Genomic DNA, 23,026 nt, shown 5'->3' with positions numbered 1-23,026 from the left:
AATTTTTCTTGCCTTTTATTGACATCTATTAAGACAAGAAAAAAAAATTACCTTCAACCTTTTCTGACCCTCAATGTTTTATGAACATGCAACACCACCAATTAATGCTTCGTTCACTCGGTAGAGCACCCAGACATCTTGAAGTTTTCCATCCCCACCCAAAACCACTTTAATGTCTGTTCTGCAAAGTCAGGGATATTAAAGGAGCTGAACCCCAATTAAAATACTCATTTCGAAGAACATACCTGAGTGGGGGACCGGCCTTTCATTTCATTACAGTGTTGATACTGCAGGGCTTGTGTTTTACTTGTTTTAAAAGACCTTCCATGTTCATAGCACGGTACTGGCGTTTTACGGATTTGCTGGACTATGGATATTTCTATGTCACGTGCATTTATCAAAATTGTGTTGAACCTGTACGTCACAGAATGCTCAGAACGTTTAATTCATAATTCATCTTTATTAAAAGTAAAACCTCTAAAATATATGTAGAAAATAATGTATTGGGTATTTTCACATCCAAGGTAGTCATTAAAAGGTTCAGAGGAAGGAGGTCTTGTTTCCGATGATTTACAAAGATCTATCTCCAGTACCCTCGACCATACTGAGGTTTTAATTCTTGTCATCTGAATTTGTTTAAACTGTTAAGCTTTTACATTGCTTAAAAAAAAAAAAAAAAGGTGTGTGTGTGAGGGAGACAGAGAGAGAGACTTCATTCATAAAGTCTGTCAAAGATAATCATAAAACAATGTAGCAGTCATTTAACCCAAATACCAGTACCCTCTAAATGGAATGCAGTTTTTCATTCAGTGAATATTTGGCCCTGAGACACTGGCTGCTGGGACGCAGCCCTGGAGGAGGCACCAGTCCTGGCCCCCAGAAGCTCCCCATCTTCTGGGGGATCCAGACACGGAACAAGCAATTACGAGCACAACGTGGAAGGAGCTTCTCGGGGAGCTCCTCCCATGAAGGGGTGAGATTTCGAACTGTTTTCAACGTCATCTTATGCATTACACGAAGGAGGGGAAAGCCTAGGAAAGAAATACAAACACAACATCTGAGAAAGGGGAGTGCCAGGGGAAAACTACAGCCATTGAAGACGACATCCCAGGCACAGCACATGGTGGTTTCAAGACGTAACTCAACTTTTACTTTTACTTCATTTGTTTGTATGCCTAAATCGGAAATGAAGCCAAAAAGCATGAAACGAGACCTCAGGGAACTCACATCCTAATCTCAAGTAACCAAAAGTAATGCTTAAAACCTAAATGGGGCAGACAAAAGATTTCAAGAGCATCAACAGCTCAGGGAATATACATTAAGCCTCTGGCTTTATATTCAGAAAATTAGAAAACTGGGCTAAACATGTATCTCAGAATGTGTTTAATAGAATTTGCATGGGTTAGCCTCACCAAAACAAGCTCACTGCTTTGAAGGCCCTTTTACACCAGCCCTTCATTCTATCACCAGTGAAAATTGTTTACCAAGAGGGGGCAGTATGAGATACAGATATCTCATACATTCCTTTAACGCTAGTTGGATTTTTCAGAGTAAAATAGGACTATGAAGTCACGGCAGTGGGACAAAGTGCCACTTTGTTTTCAAACGGTACATGTGCTTTGTCCCTTGGGAACCTTTGGTTGGTTAGACTTTTTGTTCAGGAGCCATTTCATCAAATGTGGTTCAATTCCCAGGCTAAGACCTTCACCGACACGCTCAATAACAACATTCCTAAAAATTACAGCCAACTAGAAGTCCTCCCTCTGGTTTCTCTTCTGTGCTTTGTAAATATGTACGTCTTTGTCAGGATCGTAGTGAACCTTAGTCACAGTAAACTGCCTCTCCAGCATCGCCAAGAAGTCGTTATCCCGTTCATAGCGAATTCGGCAAGCTAAAAGAATCACGGAGCGGTTGCTACAGAGATGTTCCAAAGTCTGAAGAAGATCTGTGAATGTTTCTTCTAAATATATGATATCAGCTCCAAGTATCAGGTCAAATTCTCCAGGTGAATAACTCCCCAAATTTTGTCCCCAAGTCAGCTCCTTAACAACAGCTTTGGGTTGGATATGGGGAGGTAAGTTGGCTTGAACATTTGATTTAAGAAATTCTAATGCTACTTTTCGATCCGTGATAGTCACATGAGCACCTAGAATGTGGGACAGAGAGAGAGAGTCATGTGCACATCAATACAACAGGTAGGGGTGTCAAGTCAAGCGGGGGGTGGGGGGGGGAGTGTCTCTAATATTCCACCCGAAATCCAGAAGCTCATGCCCTTCAGGGATGGCTGCAAACGATCAGAAAATGACCAGCAGCAGCTCTGCACCGCTTACTGGTAAAAGTGAACTTTGGATTTGCCCCTCTGACACATCTGTTTGCTAAGTTGTGCCTCTGAAGTGCAGAGCCCCCCAGTGACCCTACACTGAAGCTTCTGGATTCTGCAGGTGGAACTGGCCCACCTCCCACAGGTATCTACCACTACGTTTTATTCATTAGCTTATGATCTTCGAGTCAGACCTGAAGGTAAAATGGAATCCACAAAAGAAAAATCTAGGAGCAAATGATTATAAAGACGACAAGATACCAAAAACAGGGAAAGGCTACTTTCTCAGGTCTAAGCTTTAAAAAGAGTCAAGGAGGGATTAATTGGCTATTAAGAAATCCCAGTCCACGTCTCCTTATGCTGTTAGGAAGCAGCCAACCTGTATGTATTTAAGTTTTATATATATATATATATATACACACACACACACACACACACACACACACACACACACGTATGTATATACACGTAAGTTATATACATATATGTATGTATGTACACACATATATGTATATATTTTGAAAAGTGGTTAAACTTAGAAATTCCTAGATTGTACTAAAGTACTGTAGGTTAAAAACGTGAGATCATGTTTACTAAATGCTAAGTTCCTGCGTGCATACGGCAAAGGAGGCAGTATTTCATTAACGTTTCTCACGAGTTGTTTACCATGAACTAAATGTTTGCCGTGAACCAATACGGCTGGGAGAAGACCGAACTGTAGTCATCCTGACAGCAGTGAAGCAACTAGCTAAGGCCGGCCCTGAAGTACCTCATCTGCGCTGCAGGAACCGTATGCATAATCCTGTTCAGTTCTGACTTTGTAACTTCTGAAATTTAACGTAATTTCCATTCTTTCATAAGATTCTCGCTTCCGTGCCTTCTGTAGTTTGTGACCTTCGTGGGTCACGCCCCCACAGGGTTCCACACCGGCTACGGCAAGCACCCCCTCAGCGGCAGCTGGTGGAATTCAATCTGACGTTTACGGTGCTCCGTGTGACCCTGACAAAGGTGCTACGGTTGCTGGACTTTACAAGCACGCACCTACTGCGTTGACCATTCTGGCCGAGCAGTGCGCTGCCTCGACGAGAACGCGGAGTCACTTCCCGTCACCCCCGACAGTCAAGTTCACAGACAGCCTTTTCCTGGTTTGACTTAGAAATTTATGTCTGGATTTCATAACAACGGTCTGTATTTGCTGGCAATACTGGAGTGATCTAGTCTTTTGTAGATCACCTCGGTGTTCATTTGAATACTTCTTGCACGTAGACCTTTCCAACGCCTGTCTCGGAGGGTTTCTGAGGTTCTGAGGCTACTTCTAATCTGCTAGGTGTTCCAGGAGTTTGATGCGACTTGGCCACTCCTCTGTCAACTGCATAAATATCCAAGTGGCTGCTATCGACCACGGGACAAAAACCCCTACCTCAGAGCTTAGATTCAAGTGAAGAGACAGGCAATAAGAGGTGTTTTTGGAATCAGAATGACTAGTACGTTAGTTGGAGATACTCACTCCCTAGGGCAAAAATAAAGCAGGAAAGAGAGACAGATGTCCAGAGGTAAGGAAAGCGGGTGGGACATTGCAGACTGAACAATAAGGGAAGGCCTCACCGAGACAGTGACTTAGGCGAAGTGCATCGCAGGAGGGGCAGTATCCCCAGCAGGCAGAAGAGCGGGTACACAGGCCCGCGGTGGGCAGCCCAGGGCAGCCAGAATGGTAGTGCCGGAGGGTGCCGGAGGGACAAAGCAGAAGATGAGGCCAAAGGAGTAACAGGCAGGAGGCAGACCACCGAGGGCCGCACACGTCAGGTTTCAGAAAGGCTTTGGCTTTTTCTGAGAGGAGAAGCTAATGGAGAGTGCTGAGCGGAAGCGCCAATGAGGTTAGGCTTTAACAGACTTTCTAGCAGTAGGGCCAGGCCGGAAGCAAGGGGCCTTGTGACGAGGCCCCCACAGTGACCCAGGTGAAGGAGGCTGGTGGTGTGCCCCTTGCTGTAACCACGCCACGCACCCACCCCGGGGCCAGCTCCCAAACACGCCCACCCAAGAGCAGCCAACCCTGACTCTGCCGGGAAGCTCTTCTTTACCACCCACTCACGTTTCGTCTCCCAGACGTCCGTCCCTGAACACGGCAGCCCTGCCTGCGGTTTCCTTTTGGGTGTTTGTTTACGGAGAGGAGCACAGGGATGTCTTAAGTGTCTTTTAATCTATCAATTTCCCTACAGTCTTTTGTTTCCCCTTTCAGTTTGGGGAAGAAACAAATCATTTGTCCTGTAGTTTCCCACAATCTGGATTTCACCGACCGTGCCATTTTATATAGTTTAGTCTGTTCCTCTCTCCTCTGTATCTCCGGTAAATTTGACTTTTTTGAGCAAGGCTATTTCAGAGGTGGCGATATGTTCTTCATCAAGGGGTATGTAGTACCTGGTAAGCTGTACTTTTGTGACGTGAACAGGCATGAATACCCAATGCCCAGATCTTTAATTCACTACATTCCTTTTGCATTTGTTTGTTGAGAAATTTCTATAAAGGATAGTTTCTTTCGATTATAGTTTGTTACTCATCTTGTATAGGAACTGAATAGGAAAGGCAGGATAAATTTTGCTCCTCCCTCCCCTTTTATAAACTGGACTCCAAAGCAGCCTCCAGAGATGACTGATGGGGTTTATTCTGTTGTTGTATCATCAACTCACGGATTAAACATATTTGATATATTTGGATCCAGTGCCATTATCAATATTGATGTTCAAATACTGCCGTACTGCCGGCAGACTTTTGACACAACCCCATGTCGTCCTTGTTAGCCTCCTTGCTATCTGGTGGGACAAGATATCCCAGGTCCATCTTACACATTTCCCGCTACAGAAAATACATTTCTGTTAGACACTGTCAAAACTTTTTGTTTTGGGTACCTGGGTGGCCCAGTCCGTAAGCATCTGACTTCAGCTCCTGGCTCCTGAGTTCAAGTCCCACATTGGGTGAGCTTAAGCCCCACTTCGGGTGAGCTCGAGCCCTGCTTCTCTCCCTCTCTCTCTCTCCCTTTCTCTCTCTGCCCCTCACTCACTTGCACCTCTCTCTCTCTCAAAAACATTTTGTTGTTGTTTTCTGTTTTTAGATGGGAGCCAGCCAGTTTGCAGGCTTATGGGAAGGGCCAGGCAGAAAGAGGGAAGAAAAGAGACAGTGTGTGCGTGGAAGGGGGAGGGGGGGGGGCTGGCTGCAAGCACATCAGGAGCAAAGGCAGAGACTGTGGGGCACAGCAGGGCTGGAGGCAGTGAGGGAGGTACAGAAGTTCTCTTCTGACCGCATCAGTCTCCTCAGTGAAATGAGAAGACGCGTCTCTGGCTGGGAGGGTGGATGGAGGAAGAGGGTGGGAGGACGCTAGAAGAGTAGGAGAGGAAGCACAGTAGCATCCACTGCCCCCCCCCCCACTTTCCCCTCCCCCCCTCAACATTCCTGGATCCTCAAGGTGAAGAGAGACCGGGCAGCTGTTGTGTTGCCTGCAGCCACATTCGGCTGCACAGTCACAGGCCTGGAACAAGCAGAGGACCGCCCTTCGCCTGGAGGTTAGCCTACAGGAGAAGCGGGGAAGGGCAGAGCCCCCGCGACTGAAGACGGAGGAAATGCCCCCCCCACCCCCCACCCAGGGAGGTTCGTTCACAAGGTGTTCAGGCAGGTGCCCTCCGAGGCAAGGCTGACCTCATGAGGACTAATGGGCAGGGACCCGGCACCACACACCCCGTGGCCTCTCACTTGGTAATGGACCGAGAACACGCAAACGCTTACCATCACTTCCCATTTGCACTTCTGTGAGCAACACCTTATTGGAACATTTTGAACACGTGCTATGTACTAGAGACACAGAGACGAGCAAGAAGATGCTCGGCCTCTAGGAGCTCAGCCTCATGAGGGAGAGACCCAGAAACACAACTGTGATACACTGTGGGGAGTAAAATATGGTAACCTGGGGTGCCAGGCGAGTTTCACAAGGGAGAAATTCTCCGAGAGGGCCAGAGGTCAAAGAAAGGATTTGGAAGGAACGGAAATCTGAGCTTACACTGGAAAGACGTGGCACTAACCAGGGGAAAGGGTGAAGAAAGGGCATCCGAGGCAGAAGGGACGGACCAGAAGCAGCGTGTGCGTCCCTGGAACCGCAAACAGCGTGCGGATCTGCAAAGCTAGCCTGACAGCCCGTCAGAATGAGGTGAGAGCCTCAGGGGTGTTCGGCCGTGGGGAGGCAGAGGGGTGTTTAAGCACCGGCCACCCAGCACGTCTGCATCATGGATGGGCCACTTCAGTCTACTGGGAAGTGGCTCTGAGAAGACAAAGCAGAGGCAGAGAGGTCAGGTGGTGGGGACCTGCAGAGCCTCACAGAGGAGACAGATGCTGAGAGCTCCAGCCGGGCGGGGGCAGCGCAAAGGGAGAACTGGAATCAAGAAATCCTTAGAAGATGGGTCAGCGGGGCTGGAGGGGGGGTGGGGGGGTATGGACAAGGGGTGGGGGGCGCGGGTCAAGGGGTGGGCCTGAGTGCATACTTGGATGGCCACACTAACTCAAGAGAACAAAAGGTCGAGTTTGCAAAGGGAAGAAGAGTTCAAGTTTAAACACACATACTGTTTGAGGCACTGAGAAACAGGCAGGTAGAGATGCCCAGCCTTCAGTGAAACATACACACAAGTGGAAAGCTCAGTGGAGATTTACACTACAAGTACAGAAAACTAAAAGACAACTTCTTCCTGAGCATATTTTAAGACTCTTCCCCAGACTTGGTTGAGCATCAAATCACCTCAGAAGCCTTTAAAACCCAGATTCCCAGGGGCCTGGGTGGCTCAGTCAGTTAAGTGTTTAAGGGTCCGACTTCAGCTCAGGTCACGATCTCATGGTTTGTGGGTTCGAGCCCCACATCGAGCTCCGTGCTGACAGCTTGGAGCCTGGTGCCTGCTTCACATTCTGTCTCCCTCTCTCTGTCCCTCCCTTGCTTGTGCTCTCTCAAAAATAAACACCAAAAAGAAAAAAAAATTTTTTTTAATTAAAAAAAAAAAACAACCCACATTCCCTGACCCCACCCCAACTTACAGAACCCTATCTTTAAAATGGGATGATTTTTTTCTAAGAATACTTTTCACACAGTATAAAGAGATTTTCAAACTAAGGACGAGGGTGGGAGTCAGAACAGCATTCCAATTCTAACTCCACAATCCAGGAGTGTTGTGACCTTGTGCAAGTTACCTAACCTCTGTTAAGCCTTCATTTCCCAAGGGAAAGAGAGCTCCAAGTAGATCTACCCACCAGGCAGGGGGGGCGCGGTGAGAAGGACAGACTAAATAGACAGAATGAGGGAACTGCCCAGGAATTAAAAGCTGTTTTGTTCTTTTAATAGGAAAATCTCATCACCCATTATTCAAGTTCTGCATAGAACTTACCGGGTTTTTTTCCCTGGCTTTTTAATAGAATCTGTCTTTTCCTTCCTCCCCATCAGAATTAGAATGGAAGCTTCCTGAGAAGACCGGAAGCCTCAGCACCTAAACTCAGGCCTGGCATATGGTGGGTGTTCCCTGAATTTGGGAATAAATGATTCGGGTTATGAAAAATGAAAATACTTTTTTAAAAAGGAGAACAATCAACCTCTGACACGTTCAAAATCACCACCTATTCTAGTTCTCGCTGCCTCCATTCTAAAGAGAGTAACTTTTTCTTACCCTCAGGTCTCACCCTAAAAAGCAATGCCTTATACTTTGCAGTCACAACAATAACGGGTGTGCAAATCACATAGTGCAGAGAGGTGCGCACGACAGAACATGAAATGAGACACACATATGTGTACGTACATACATAGGTGCCTACACACACATACACACACCTCTATAACCACAATTACAACTGTGATTAAATATACAAGTGGAGGGGCGCCTGGGGGGCTCAGTGGGTGGAGCGTCCGACTTCAGCTCAGGTCAGGATCTCACAGCTCGTGAGTTCGAGCCCCGCGTTGAGCTCTGTGCTGACAGCTTAGTAGAGCCTGGATCCTGCTTCAGATCTGTGTCCCCCTCTTTCTCTGCCCCAACCCACTCGCATTCTGTCTCTGTCTCTCTCAAAAGTAAATAAACATTAAAAAAGAAAAAATTAAAAAAAAAATACAAGTGGAAGCAAAAGAATGGAAGGAAATAAACCAAAATGCTAACAGTACTTATGTTGCAGAGTCATGAATAACTAGAATGTTTAGGCTTTTTCCCCCTTTATTCTATTTCTAGGGCTATTTTTGAAAAGAGTTACATCACTTTTGTAAGAGAAACATTACTTTTCATGATTTTCTAGTTTGCCCAACTCTTATTCCAGAACTATTTGAGTATCTACCGCATGGCAAGTGGGGTCTGGCTGGGGCCAAGGACACACAGGATGAGACACAGTCCCAAGCCTCGGGAGCTTCAGCCTGCCAGGAGAGACAGACACAAGAAACACCGGCTTGTAAGAAAGGCCGGGACAACATGGCAAATATACCAAGGGCTGTGGGGAGAAGAAATAAGGCAGCAATGAATTCTGCTCTGCGGCAGGAAAGGATTGAAAGAGGGGGCGGTGAAGCTAGGCCAGGAAGCGCACCTCCCCCAGTCACGAGAGAACACCCTGCTGTTCTGTCCCAGCCCACTCCCAAAGCCGATCGTCTTGTGGGGCGACAACTATCTAGTCCCCACTCTGTGCTAGTCTTTAAAGAACCTCATCATCCTGTTTTACCCAACCTCACAGATCCGCATTTCTAGATCACAAACAGATATACTCAGAGGAGCAATTAACATTTATTGAGCATTTACTTTGTGCTAGTCAAGGAGCTGATTTCTGTGCATGATCTCATTGGATCCTCAATGTGGCAGGAACTGATTTTTATCCCCATTTTATAGGGAAACTGAAGTGGAGAGATTAAGCAACTTGCCCAAGGTCACACAGCTAGTAAGAGTTAGAAAAGGTGTCAAAACCAAGTATAACTCTAAACCTATGCACTTTGCCAACTAGCAAGTCTCTGCACCAGCCGACGCAGCTCTGCATGAAGACCCGCTTGTCCAGGGGAAACAGAAGAAACCTTATTTCCCTTCCAGTTAACTCCTCCCACATCAGCAAACTTAGTGTTAAGGAAAGACAGTAAGTGCCTGATGCACCTGGTTTGAGTCCTCAGGTCTCCACTGACCAGGACTCCACAAAGTGACTTAACCTCCCAGAACCCCAGTTTCACCGGCAAAATGAAAAATTTTTAAGTGTGGGGTGCCTGGGTGGATCAGTCAGTTTAAGCATCAGACTCTGGATTTCAGCTCAGGTCATGATCTCGCAGTTGTGAGATGGAACAGAGTTGGGCTCCTCGATGGGCATGGAACCTGCTTGAAATTCTCTCTCTCTCTCTCTCTCTCTCTCTCTCTCTCTCTCTGCCCCTCCCATGCTCATACGCACACTTGCTCTCTTTCTGTAAAAATAACATAACATAATAAAGTAAATAATAAAATAAAGTAAAACAAAATAAAAAAATGAAACCTAACACCCACGGGAATGCCGTAAGGCTAACCTGAAGAGAACAAAAGGCAGTGTACGAGCGAGGGCCTCATCAGTACCTGAAGGTGCCGTGGTGTTGGATGAAGACCTAGATCCATTTACACACCGTTAACTACCACACTGCCCATGTTCCCCACCACATTTTGGAAGGCTAGGTCTAAACACAGAAAAGAATACTAAAAAAAGAAATAAGTTACCGGAAAGAGGACACAATAAAGGAAGGGCTTAAGTGGGTCCTCGAGCACCTGTCCACAATGGAATGGAATTCTAGCTCCTCACCACCAAAGTGTGGCCTGAGTACCAACAGCGTCTGCATCATCATCCCCTGGGAGCTTGTTAGATATGCAGGTTCTCAGGCCTGACCCCAACCTACAGAAGCAGAAGCTGCATTTTGACAAGAGCACTGGGTGACGATGTTGAAGTGATGAATGTTATATATTGTATGTTAGAGGCTGGTCTACCCACTGGGTGGCTTGAACGGCATGAGCCAGAAGCTGAAGAAAGGAGTCAACAATAAATAACAAAATAAAAACAAAGCTTAAAAATACTGTAGGCCTAAATTAATATCTGTATACCAAACAAAAAAAAAAAAAATGACAAACCTCGATACCAATTCAGAACTGTATACCGCGAAGAGAATTTTTAAACATAAGATGTCAGTACAAACTACAGCAGGGCCGGCCCTTCTCAGAAGAGACGAACCAGCAAAGTTTCCTCAGCAATGAATGAGACTATCTGTTCTACCTGCCTCGCAGGGTTAAATCCAACAGAGTACAAGAAGGCCCCTAAAGTGTAAAAAACTATGTACATGAATACAATTTTCTTTGAACTGAAAACTGCCTTCTGATCATACTGTTGGCATAAAACTGAAAGGGGCAGGGACCTAATTCAGACAACCCAATTGTCTCCTGAATTGCAATTCTAAATGCCCCAATAAACGTGTGTTTGCTTAAACAAAACAAAAACAAACAAACAAACAAACAACCGAAGGGGGCAAAGCAGTCTTTCATGGGAAGTATAAACAACAGGATGAGAGAAAGAGCGAGAGCGAGAGAGAGAGAAGAAACGAGGCTTACTGGAGTTAAAGACACCAGCAGGTGACTCATAAGTACAGGGGACAGAACATCCAGTAAGGGAAAAACCGGTCTGGGTCTGTGTCAGGGAAGCAGCAAACACACCTGTCAATGAGCTCCACTCGCAAAGGAGGGAGCCAGCATACGGCACTCACCCAGCAGGGCAGCCACTATGCCCACCAGCCCGGTGCCGGCCCCCAGCTCCACTGCACGGCGGCCCCTCAGCTCCACAGCTCCCATCTCCAGATACGCAGAGAGAACGACGGCCTGAGTCAAAACACAGCGTTGCGTGTCAACGAGTGCCGTGCCGAGGACCCCAAGGGTTTAGGGCAGGCTTTACACTGGCAGGAAGACATCACACCCTCTCTCCCACTGCAAGGTTGCAGTCCCAGTTTAACAACACACACAGAAATTCGGCTGCTGCTGGGAGATGACCCTAGAGCGAACGCAGTCTAGGCCCCACCGAGGTCCCTCCTGGGGACAGCAGGGGTCGATGACGCTGCCCACACAACATAGGGTGCTGCTCAATCTGGGAAGTTTCATTTCTTACTGTGTCACTTAAAGTTTACAAAACGACCCCAGTGGAGCTTACATGAACAGTCTCTGTGATTTTGCTTAAAGGAATGTCCAGTTCCTAACCCAAGTTCAAGGCAGCTAGGCCACGATGTCACCCAAAGGAAGAGGCAGAGTGGCTCCTGCCCGGGGCTCCTGGAGCTGGGTGCTTCTCTCGTGTTGTCCTGCATCACTGGGGGCCCTCACCACATATTATCAGGCATGGGAAAGGAAGTTTGGGCCAAAGTTTTGGACACCTGATGCATGAGTTAGCATTTGCATACAATTCTATAAAAGCATTGTAGGAGCGCCTGGGTGGCTCAGTCAGTTAAGCGTCCAACTTTGGCTCAGGTCATGATCTCATGGTTCGGTTCACGGGTTCAAGCCCCGCATTCGGCTCTGTGCTGTCAGCACAGATCCTGTCTCCCTCTCTCTCTCTAAAATAAACATTTTTTTTTAAAGCATTGTATGTTGTTAACATAATTTTTAAATAGAATTTGTCTTTCACAGCCACATACTAGTAGCATAAGTAACAATTCCTCTTCTTGGTGAGCATTCAAAAGGCTCACCCATTCCTCACTATTATGTGCCCTATTAGTCGTTCTGGGAATACTTTCCATGTAATCACCTTGGACTAGATTCCTAGAAGAGGCTACAATACATTGAGATGTTTACACCTGAATGTTTCTCTAGCATCCCTAACGCAATGTTAAGACCACAAAATTACATCTATCATTTATCCAACATTAAATGAGTTCCCACTGCAAGCTGCTTAAGGGCAAGTCACTGTCACAAAAGCTGACAGAACAGTGCTGTGAGAGGAAGAAGTAAAACAAAGCAACTAATAGTATAATTTTGTGACCATTACAACTACGGAAAACTTCAGGAAAACATGTGATCTTCACTTTGGGCTCTCCCACTTTTTACAGTATTCTTTGTGCAATATTTTCAAAATGAAACTTAAGTGAAAAATTAACTTAATGAGAGTCCAAAGCAGTTAGGGGCTTCCTGCCTTCCTTCCAGCTCTCCCTCCCTCTTTCCTGTTGGGTATATTACTGGCAAGTAATTTACTTTCCCTCAGCTTTCCTTTATTCACCCTCAAAATGCAATCTTTTGGGGTTGGGGGAGGGAGCAGGGAAGTAAGAGATTCCAATGGGTATAAGTATTTTTGGAGGGGCTGGGGGATGAAAATGTTTTTAAAATAGACCATGGTGATGGTTACATCTCTCGGTGAATTTACTTTTTAAAAAAATCACAGAATTGTATAAACTGGTGAAATGTATGGTATATAAATTATATCTCAATAAATCTGTTATTAAAAAAAAGGAAGAAGAAGAAAGCCAGTCTTAAAATCAATTGTGGTCAGAGGCCCCAGGGTCTTACTTACCGCGTCCCAAACCACCGCGGCGACTCCCAGCTGTCTCCAGTCCTGCCGGATCCGGATCGTGTGGTTCGCAAAGGAGAAGGTGGCAAGAGGTTTGTGGAATTTCTGCAAGCCCATTACCGCTGTCTCCTCGTAGGGCACCAGGGCCATGTCACCTGCATCCAGCTCTCTGCTCCCTCAAAGCTGTTGGGCAAAAGAATCTCGCGTGACGCTAGGGCCAGAAATACTCATTCTCTTTTAAATCGCTCCAAATATTTTTTTTAAGGTCGTTTTACATGTTCAAAAGAAGAAACACAGGTAGGGAGAACCTTTGTCTAATTCCTTTTGCATGGCTCTTCCCTTCTGGGGAGAGAAATTTAATCCTGAATCTATGCTAAAAGGTGTCTTTGGGCACAAGAACCCAAGACCGTGCAACTCCTGCAGGATGCCCTACGCACTCTGCTGTCACCACTGGGTGAATTCCGAACCCAGCCGCGTTAGAAGCGAAGCGGAGGGGAGCGGCGCTGACAGCCCAGGGCCGCGGAGAACGCTGCTCTTTCTAAACTGGCCAGGCCCACGCAGACTGCAGCTACCGCCCGCTGCGGCCGGCAGGGTAGTTCCTGCTGTTTTGCTTAGGTGTTCCCTCCACCCCCTCTAAATTCAGTGCGTTCACTAGTTACGGCCGAGGACCCGAACCAGCACTTGGACTGGGTGTTAACGGTTTGATTATCCAGCTTTTTGACACCAGCTGGATATACACGGTCGACGCAGCTCCAGCTCGCCGAGACTGGAAGTGAAACACACTGGCGGATTCCGAGTCGCCGGCGGGGAGAGCGAGAGCCCGGGTCCGGGGTGGACTCGGGCGTTCGCGGCTCGGAGGCCTGCCCCGAGTCCCCCGAACTCGCCCCCCGCCCCGGTCCCCTCTTAAGGGCCGACAGGTACGCACTCGCTTCCGGCGGGCCCCAGTGCTCCGGGAACCGGTGGAAGTGGGGATCGGGCAGCCGGTCCACTGGGCCCTTCGGCACCCCCAGCCACGTGGGACGGCTCCTACACCGGGAGTGCAGTGACACAGCCCAGCCCGAGGCGGGCCTCGTCCCTACTTACCGCTGCGGATCCGGCCCCGCGTGGCGCGCATTGTTTGCCCCGCCCCGAGCGCGGCTGCCGCAACCACCCGCCTTAAAGGGCCCGGACCCGAGAGACCGCCAGGCGCCTGCAGCGCGGCAGGCGGCGGGGGTGGGCGGCGCGCGCCGGGAGACACGCGTTTCCGGTCTCACCTCCCCCAGACAGGTGTTTCCCGAGTGCTGGGGCGCGCAGCGTCGCAGGTGTGCTGGCCGCGCCCTGGAGGAGGACAGTGGGGGAGAGGGCATCAGGCCTCCCTCCGGTGGGTCCCCAAAGTATTCAGACCACCAAATCGGTTTCCAGGCCGCCGAGGGCAGCGTGGGCGAAGGCAGCGAGGTGTGGAGCCGCGGGTAGGTGCGCGGAGAAGGCGCGGGGTGCTCTGGCGGCCGGTGAGAGGGAGACCACCAACCTGGCGCTAAGGTCTTGCGCTGGTTCCACCTTCCTGTGAGCTCGTTCTCACCCCTGCGCAGGCGCGCGCGCACTGTGTGTGTATGTGTGCATGTGTGTATTTGCGTGGTTTGGTTTTGGTTTTTTTCTTGTTTGTGTGCTCTCCTGTTTTTCCTGTTAAAGGTGGCCAGTTAGCAGGTGTAGGAGAAAGTTTGCTCCGAAGTATACGTGGTCACCCATTTGTCCTCGCGTCACCAAAGTGAGGACCGAAGCGGCGTCATCACCGCTTGGTGGCAACAGAGTAGGAAAAGTGACAAAGCCCTTGTCAACTAGAGCGCGAACTCAGAGTCCCCACGCGGCGCCTGGGCCTCCATAGTAAAACGGGCTCCGGGGGCGCAGGGAAGCCGGGGGACGCGCAATTGGCCCCACACCCGGTCCCGGGCGTTGCTGCAGTCCCAAGGCTCTAGTCTCCCTCCTTCCAGTGCCCACGTTGGTGCACCTGCCGATGCGACACCTGTGTTTGACGTGAAAGCCACTGACCTAGGCTGCTGGCCCTTGGAAAGCGCGGCTGGAGTGAGCACCCAAGCGTGAGACAGCGCGGGCAGCGGTGTCCTCTTCTCGGGAAAGGTTTCCTTTCCTTCCAGTACTCTGACCTCCAGCCCCGTCCCCCACCCACCGCCGCTCGGTCACGGCGATTCTCAGCCCCGGCTGCACGTTAGAATGTAGGAGAGCGCTTTTCACCTCCCCCTGCCTGGACTCTGCCAAGGGAAAGTCTCAGTGTGAGGAGACCCGAGCACTGGTACTTTTAAGAGCTTCCTGGTAATTCCGCTTGAGACCCGCTCTAAGAGCCTCAGGCCAACCCTAAACCATCCCCTCGCCTCACCTCACCCCTCCCCTCCTGCAGGGGGCGGGCCGGCCTCTGTAGGCATTTCTTTAACCTTCCAGCAGAAGGCTGGGGCTGCAAAGCGGACTAAGTGAACTTCCAAGATCAGCAGTGAAGGTCTTTTACCAACTTTTTTTTTTCTTTGCTCAGTTTATTTTTATTTAAAAAATTTTTCTGTAAGAGAATTTATTTTTGAAGCAGTCTTAAGTTCACAACAAAATTGGAAAGAAGGTGCAGATTTCCCATTCACTCCCAGCCCCAGCACATGCAGAGCCTCCCCCCATTATCAATATCCCCTAGCAAAGTGGGACATTTTTACAATTCATTAACCTCCATTGACACATCACTATCACCCAAAGTCCATAGTTTATCTTAGGGTTCGTTCTTGGTATTGAGCATTTTATGAGTTTGGACAAATCTATGATGGCATATATCCACCATTATAGCATCATGTAGAGAAGTGTCGCTTCCCTAAAAAAACCCGTGCTCCACCCATTTCTCTCCCTCCCTCCTCCGTAACCCCTGATCTTTTTACTCAACTCCTATGATAGGTCCATACAAAAGAGTGCGATTACTGGATCTTATGGTAAAGGAATGTTGAGTTTTATAAGAAGCCACCAGACTTCCCAACTGGTCGTACCATTTTGCATTCCCACTGGCAACGAATGACAGTTCCTGGAGTTCCTGTTGCCCCACATCCTTGTCAGTATTCAGGCGTTGTCAGTGTTGTGAATTTTAGCCATTCTGGTGGGTGTGTTGTGGTTGTTGTAATTTGCAATCCCCTAATGACCTACGGTTGTGGAGCATCTTTTCGTATGCTTATTTGCCACTGTGTATCTTCTTTAATGAAGTGTCTGCTAAGTCTTTGACCCACTTTTTTCTTTATCCTATCTTATTTGTTTTCCAGCTCTTTTGAGATATCATTGACATATTTAAGTTGAAGGTACACAGGGTGATGATTTGATACATGTATGTACTGCAAAATGATGACTACAGTAAGGTTAGTTAACACATCCACCATCTCACATAGTTATAATTTTGTGCATGTGTGTGGTGAGAACATTTAAGATTTACGGTCTTAGCAACTATCCAGTACATAATACAATATTGTTAACTGTAATCACCATGCTGAATATTAGATGCCTAGAATTTATTCATCCTATAACTTTGTACCCTCTGAACAGCATCTCCTCGTTTCCGCCACCCCCAGCTCCTGGCAACCATCATTCCATTCTGTGTTTCTATGAGTTTGGCTTTTTTAAAAATAGATACCACATGGGGCGCCTGGGTGGCGCAGTCAGTTAAGCGTCCGACTTCAGCCAGGTCACGATCTCACGGTCGGTGAGTTCGAGCCCCGCGTCGGGCTCTGGGCTGATGGCTCAGAGCCTGGAGCCTGTTTCCGATTCTGTGTCTCCCTCTCTCTCTGCCCCTCCCCCGTTCATGCTCTGTCTCTCTCTGTCCCAAAAATAAATAAATGTTGAAAAAAAAATTTAAAAATAAAAATAGATACCACATATAATCATATTATAGAGTGTTAGTCTAGCTTCCATCACTTAGCATAGGGCCCTCAAGACCCAACCGTGTTGTTGCCAATAGCAGGATTTCTTTCTTTTTTATGGATGAATAATATTCTAATACATATGATATATATTATATGATATATATGTCACACCATACACCACATTTTCTTTATTCATTCGTCTGTCAACAGAACTAGGTTTCCATGTCTCGGACATTGTAAATGATGCTGCAATAAGTAATATTTGCAATGCTGTGAATAATGAGGGTGCAGGTATCTTTTCAGATAGTGATTTTGTTTCCTTCAGACATAAACCCAGAAGTGGGATTACCGGATCACAGGTAGCTCTCTGTTTAACTTTTTGAGGAGCTTTCCACACTGTTCATATTGTTTTCCATAGTGGCTGTACCAAATTGTATTCCCACCAACAGTGCACTAAGGTTCCCTTTTCTCCACATCCTCTCCAACACTTGTTATCACTTGTCTTTTTGGTAGTTGCCACTCTAACAGATGTGTGGTGATATCTCAGAATGCTTTTGATTTGCATTTCCCTGATGAGTAGTGATGCTGAGCATCTTTTCATGTACCTGTTGTTTGGCCCTTTTTTTTTTTTTAAATATTTTAATGTTTATTCATCTTTTGGGGGGGGAGGGGCAGAGAGAGAGGGAGAAACAGAATCTGAAGCAGGCTCCAGGCTCTGAGCTGTTAGCACAGAGCCCGATGTGGGGCTGAACCCATGAACCGTGAGATCGTGACCAGAGCTGAAGTCAGATGCTTAACTGCCTGAGCCACCCAGGCGCCCTCCATTTTTAATCTGATGATTTGCTTATTGTTGAGTTTTAAGAGTTCTTTGTATATTTTGGATAACAATCTTCTATCAGATATGTCTTTTGCAAATATTTTCTCCAAGTCTGTGGCTGGTCTTTTAATTCTCTTGACAGTGTCTTTTGCAGAGCAGAAATTTTTGTTATAATAAAGTCCACCTTACCAATTCTTACTTTCATGGATAATGCCTTTGGCATTGCATCTAAAAAGGCATCGCCAAATCCAAGGTTATCTGCATTTTCTGTTGTGTTATCTTGTAGTTTTATTGCTTTGCATTTTAATTTAGGTTTGTGGTCCATTTTCAGTTAATTTTTATGCAGGGTGCAAGGTCTGTGTCTAGACTCATGTTTTTGTATGTGGATGTCCAGTTGTTCCAGCACCATTTGTTGAAAAGACTGTCTTTTCTTCATTGTATTGTCATTTCCAAGATCTTTGTCCAAGATCAGTTGATTATATTTATGTAGGTCTGTTTGTGGGCTCTCCATTCCACTAATCTGTTGGTCTGTTCTTTCACCAGTACCTCTCTGTCTTGATTATTGCAGCTTATAGTAAGTCTGAAGTCAGGGAGGCAGTCCTCCAACTGCCTTCTCCTTCAATATTATTTTTTCTTGTCTGGGCTTCTCTCCCTCTCCTTTTCCCTCTCCTGGGGTCTCCTTTCTCTCTTACCTTCTCTACGTCTCTGTGCTGCTACTGCCTCTCAGCTTTCCTCTCTTCTCATTTTCTTCTTCTCTCTCTTTGTCCCTTTCCTGTGGGGAACCAGGATGGGGCACAAGAAAGATGGTGAAAATGTAAATTCTGCCTCTAATACTTTAATTGGGATGACAAGTAACTCCTAAAGCTCCCTAGACCCCAGGCTCCTCGTGTATAAAGCCTGGCCCCTCCTTCCTTCCTTCTCCCTCCTCTCTGCTGTTGATTCTCAAATCACACCAAAGGCTTTACAAAACAAAACCTTCACAACCTCTCCAGCACTCCACTCACATAGGACGTTTGTCTGATTGTATTTACTTACAGTTTATCTAGAAGCTGTCGTTCACTTTTTCTCAGTACATCGAATAGCAGAAGCTGACAGAACACAGGTGTGAAAGAGATGGAAATTTCAAGCATTAGGTAGAAGTTTTGAGTGGGTGGCGTAGTTTAGCTTTCCAGTAAAGTAGATCTTGTTTTGGAGCTCTGCCTAGCTCATAATGACTCCTGGGCCCCCAGTGGCAGCATCAGCTAAGACTACAGACCACCTTTATCCATCCGGGATTCTAAGACCTGAAGACAGTTCTCCTGACAGTCTTGCTGGGGATATGCAAAAAATAGATTCACTTTCTCCATGATCCAAATTTCAAAGTGCAGTTCAACCATAACAATCTGTAAATGATTGTGCTTTTTCCTAACAGCAAGGGGAACTGGGATTCTTTTCTGGGTCCCCTCCTGGACCCAGACAACTGAAAAGGGAACGTGTTTGGGCATCTCCAGCCCAGTGGGTTCCCTATGCAGACTGTTGGCCTAGACTGTTGGCCTCTTCATGACCACGCACCCCCTTGTAGGAGACAAAACTTTGGATGGGATAAAATATAAGTAAGTACACCCAGAGGCCTAGGGTTGATAGCTTTTTCTTTTGATCCCCATGATCAAATTGCCTTTTCCCAACCACCTCCCCAGAGAATAATGATGGAAGGGTGCTTATTGTATTGTCCCTTCTGTTTTTTGGAACTAGTCCATGTACTAGGTCATAGCAGAAGCAGCCACCTTGGTACAACATGATATCACCCTGGGCCAGCAGGCTGGGGACGTAGTTCTCTCCACAGAGCGAGAGTTCAGAATGGCTATTGGACATCTGTTATTGTGATCAGCCCAGCATCCATGTCCCATTTGGCTGGTAGCAGATCCCTTCTGCTAGTGGTCAAGAGCCCGGCCTTTGTGGCCTGGGAGTCTAGGTCAAACCCCAGCTCTTGCAGCTTACAACTCTGAGGCCTTGACCAAGACGCATTCATAAGTGCCTCAATTTCCCCACCTATAAAAGGGGATAAAGTGTCGATTCAATTAGTAAACAGACATGATGCTGAGTTTAAAACAATTTAACTTATCTAAACTACCATACCCAACAGTCAACTTCATGTAGCATTTGCTCTTAATATGTTTGGGGTAGGGCTGACCTTGGCCCCGGCTCCAGGCCTGGGCAATGAGCATTTCCTTCCACCTGCCTGTGGGTGGTCCAGAAGCGGGCATGTGACCAAAGCTGGGCTTACCTACAGCGGTTCCTAAGACCTGCTGGGACTCTCCAAAAAGCAGAGTGTTGGCAGAGGATATAAAGTCTGGAGGTCCTGTTGGTCACCTGGTCCCAAGAGGGCTGAGCCAGCAGAGGAGGGGGAGGCTGCCTCTTACAGTGCCCTGTGACCACCAGGATCCAGCTGGCTGGGAATTTTCAGTTATTTGAGCTGTTCAATTCCCTAATTAGCTTAAGCCAGGTTGAACTGCTTTCTTTTGTCCCCTGCAGAAGCAAAACAATCCTGACGCATTCAGTCTGGGCTGGACCATTGAACAAAGGAGATGTAAAGTCCATCAGCATGGTGTGCGTGGAGTGTGTATGGGGTTGCAGAGAGCAGCTGGGGGCTCTCCTGTCCACAGCCTTTCCTGGCTGCACCTGGGTTCCCAGGGCCCATGGGCCACAAGTGTAACCTGATGATACATTCCCTTCTCTTGCTTAAGCTGGCTTGAGTGCCTGATGCACACAAGAGTCATGATGAGTAGTATGTTTTCTGTTGTTTGTTTTTAGAAAGTGCAAAGTAGACCAATGTAAACATTCTGTAAGATCCCGGTGTATAATTTAGCCATAGCTAGCTTACTGTCGTACTTGCCAAACAACAGATAACGATCCTAGCAGATGAACATGTGTTTGAAAGACAAAAGTCTCCTCTCCACACTCACTGTCAACAGATGACCAGAGTTAGCACAGACTTTGATAAATGTTGGTGGAATGGAAGCATGATCTCCGGAGACATCTTTCTGCCCATTCTAGGAGGAAGAGGTGGCCCCTCCCTATACCAAAAGTGCCACCTCCACCGCAGTGCAGTGCAAGAGTTGGGAGGTTGGGGAGCACCTGGGTGGCTCCAACTTCGGCTTAGGTCATGATGTCACCATTGGTGAGTTTGAGCCCCTGTCCAGTTCTGTGTTGACAGCTCAGAGCCTGGAGCCTGCTTTGGATTCTGTGTCTCCCTCTCTCTCTGCCCTCCCCTGCTTGCTTGCGTGCGCACTCTCTCTCCTCTCTCTCTCTCTCTCTCAAAAATTAATTAATTAAAAACAAACAACACACACACACACACACACACACACACACACACACACACACACACACTGGAGTACTGCTTGGCTGCCTGCCTGAGGCCTGACTCCCCAGCCAGCACCCCGCCACCGCATGGGTCAGTGCCCTGTCTTGCTGGATGACCCTGCCACCTCTCCTTCTAGAAGCCCACTGCCATCACTCGGCCCGCACATGATCTTTATAGCTATGCATTTTAGTGGTTCTCCATTACCTACAAGTTCACTGCATCAAAATTCAAAGACCTCATTTGTTTTCCTTTATATTCTGCCTTGTTCCAGAAAATATTTAAGGCAGTATCTCTCTCTCTCTCTCTCTCTCTCTCTTTTTTTTAATATTCTCCATGATCTCACTATAAAACTAGATCTTCAAAATAGTTTTAGAACTCATACCAAATTATTAGCTGTTTGGTCCTGTCATCTGTTGGTTTGAAGGGGATCTCTCCATGGGGCATCTACTCTGTGCTGGGCACAGGACTGCAGTTGAGACCTCAGTCTTAGGGTCTTGGTTCAGCTGGGCCTCCAGCCCATGAAGTCAGTGTATTAGTTGCCGAGAGCTGCCATAATAAGGGACCACTAACTGGGTAACTTACAAAACACAGCCTCCCAGTTCTGGAGGCTGAGTCTGAAATCGAGGTGTAGGCCAGCCATAGCCCCTCCAAAGGCTCTATGGGAAGAATCATCCTTGCCTCTTCCAGCTTCTTGTGGCCCGTGGCCTTCCTTGCCTCGTGGCAGCGTACCCCAGGCCTCTGCCTCCATCTTCGTGTGGCCGTCTTCGCCCTGGGGCTCTGTCTCCAACTCTCCCAGTCTTTATAAGGACACCAGTCATTGGATTTAGGGCTCACCCTAATGCAGTACGACCTCATCTTTAAGTAAATCTGCAAAGACCCCATTTCCAAATAAGGTCACATTCACAGGTCCTGGATGTTAAGGCTTCAGCATATCTTTTGAGAGGACACCATTCAACCCATAACAGCCAAAGCAGCAAGAACAAATGAGGACAAAAATTCAACGAAAAGCGTTTTTTAACTCTGGATTTGACTAAAACTCACCATTTTGTAGTGGAAACTGGAATAGGATAGTGGTTGAGAATGTGGGTTATTGGGTCATAGTGTCTGAGTTGAAATCCTGCAAAGATCTGTTTCCTTCCTTTTTGTGAAAGTAGAATAATAGTAATGCCCACATCATTGGACTGTTTGGAGGAGGGGGTGGTCAGTGAGGTAAAACATCAATCACCACATACAATACCTGCATGTAATCTTTTAAAAAATTTTTTTTAATGTTTATTCATTTTTGAGAGAGACAGAGTGTGAGTGGGGGAGGGGCAGAGAGAGAAGGAGACACAGAATCTGAAGCAGGCTCCAGGCTCCGAGCTGTCAGCACAGAGCCCAACACGGGGCTCAAACCCACGAACTGTGAGATCATGACCTGAGCCAAAGTCAGACGCTTAGCCGACTGAGCCACGCAGGCACCCCTGCATATAGTAATCTTTTAATAAGACCATCTATTATTAACTCAGCAGTATTTGACTATTCTGGTTTACTTTTTTCCATTTCTCATTTAGAATCTTAAAATTTCCAAAAATAAGAACACTTTAAATAAATCCACTCTGTTAACAGCCTTAAATCAAAACATTATTGTGCGCTTAGGCAGGTCTTATCTGTCATTTTGTAAATGGGCTACTCTGTGTTCCCCTTCTGTTAAAGCAACAGGGATTATAAATATCAAGTTCTTTTGACATTGGATTCTATTACAGTGAATGATCTGCTCACATGGGTAACCCTCTATGTGAAGGTAAAATGGACTATAAATATCAAGCCTTTGTGGCATTGTATAGCCACTGCAGTGAACAGGAAGAGAGTGGCCGCTTGATTTATTTAAACTGAAATTTGCCATGATAGCAGCATGAGACAACACCAAGCCATCACCCAAGTTCAAGAGCTGTCTACACAGTATGCAGTTAAAATGAATTTTGTTACCGTGAAATTTCACCTGTGGTGATTTTTTTCACGAATGTGGGCCAAGACAAATTGGTTAGACTACTAATCTCCAAAAAGTATAAGCCTTCAGGGACTGAATGTTGTGAAAGCAAATTGGACACATTTTTCTACTATTCTTGAGAAAGCATGGAGTTGAGAAAAGGAACAGAAAATTGAAGAAA

At 47.0% G+C, this 23,026-nt stretch overlaps 1 protein-coding gene across 8 annotated transcripts; it reads right to left on the bottom strand.

The window, feature by feature from the left end:
* Positions 1–440: 440 nt before the first annotated feature.
* On the bottom strand, positions 441–14,425 carry METTL21A (methyltransferase 21A, HSPA lysine). 8 transcript variants are annotated; one of them, XM_047872602.1, is made up of 4 exons: positions 13,773–13,918; positions 12,851–13,030; positions 11,067–11,178; positions 441–1,031 (listed from the first exon to the last, which is right to left on the bottom strand). In XM_047872602.1, the coding sequence occupies exons 2-4, from the start codon at positions 12,995–12,997 to the stop codon at positions 784–786; spliced, it is 507 nt and encodes a 168-aa protein (XP_047728558.1). In that variant the 5' UTR covers positions 12,998–13,030; positions 13,773–13,918; the 3' UTR covers positions 441–783. The 8 variants fall into 8 exon arrangements, with proteins under 8 accessions (XP_047728558.1, XP_047728557.1, XP_047728555.1 ...); XM_047872601.1 differs by lacking the exon at positions 13,773–13,918 and adding an exon at positions 14,355–14,425 and having other exon boundaries at positions 893–2,146; XM_047872599.1 differs by lacking the exon at positions 13,773–13,918 and adding an exon at positions 14,101–14,327 and having other exon boundaries at positions 893–2,146.
* Positions 14,426–23,026: the final 8,601 nt, after the last annotated feature.

The sequence above is a fragment of the Prionailurus viverrinus genome, chromosome C1 (genome assembly GCF_022837055.1).
Source record: "Prionailurus viverrinus isolate Anna chromosome C1, UM_Priviv_1.0, whole genome shotgun sequence".
In the NCBI taxonomy this organism is placed as follows: domain Eukaryota; kingdom Metazoa; phylum Chordata; class Mammalia; order Carnivora; family Felidae; genus Prionailurus; species Prionailurus viverrinus.
This window is presented reverse-complemented; position numbering and strand designations above follow the sequence as displayed.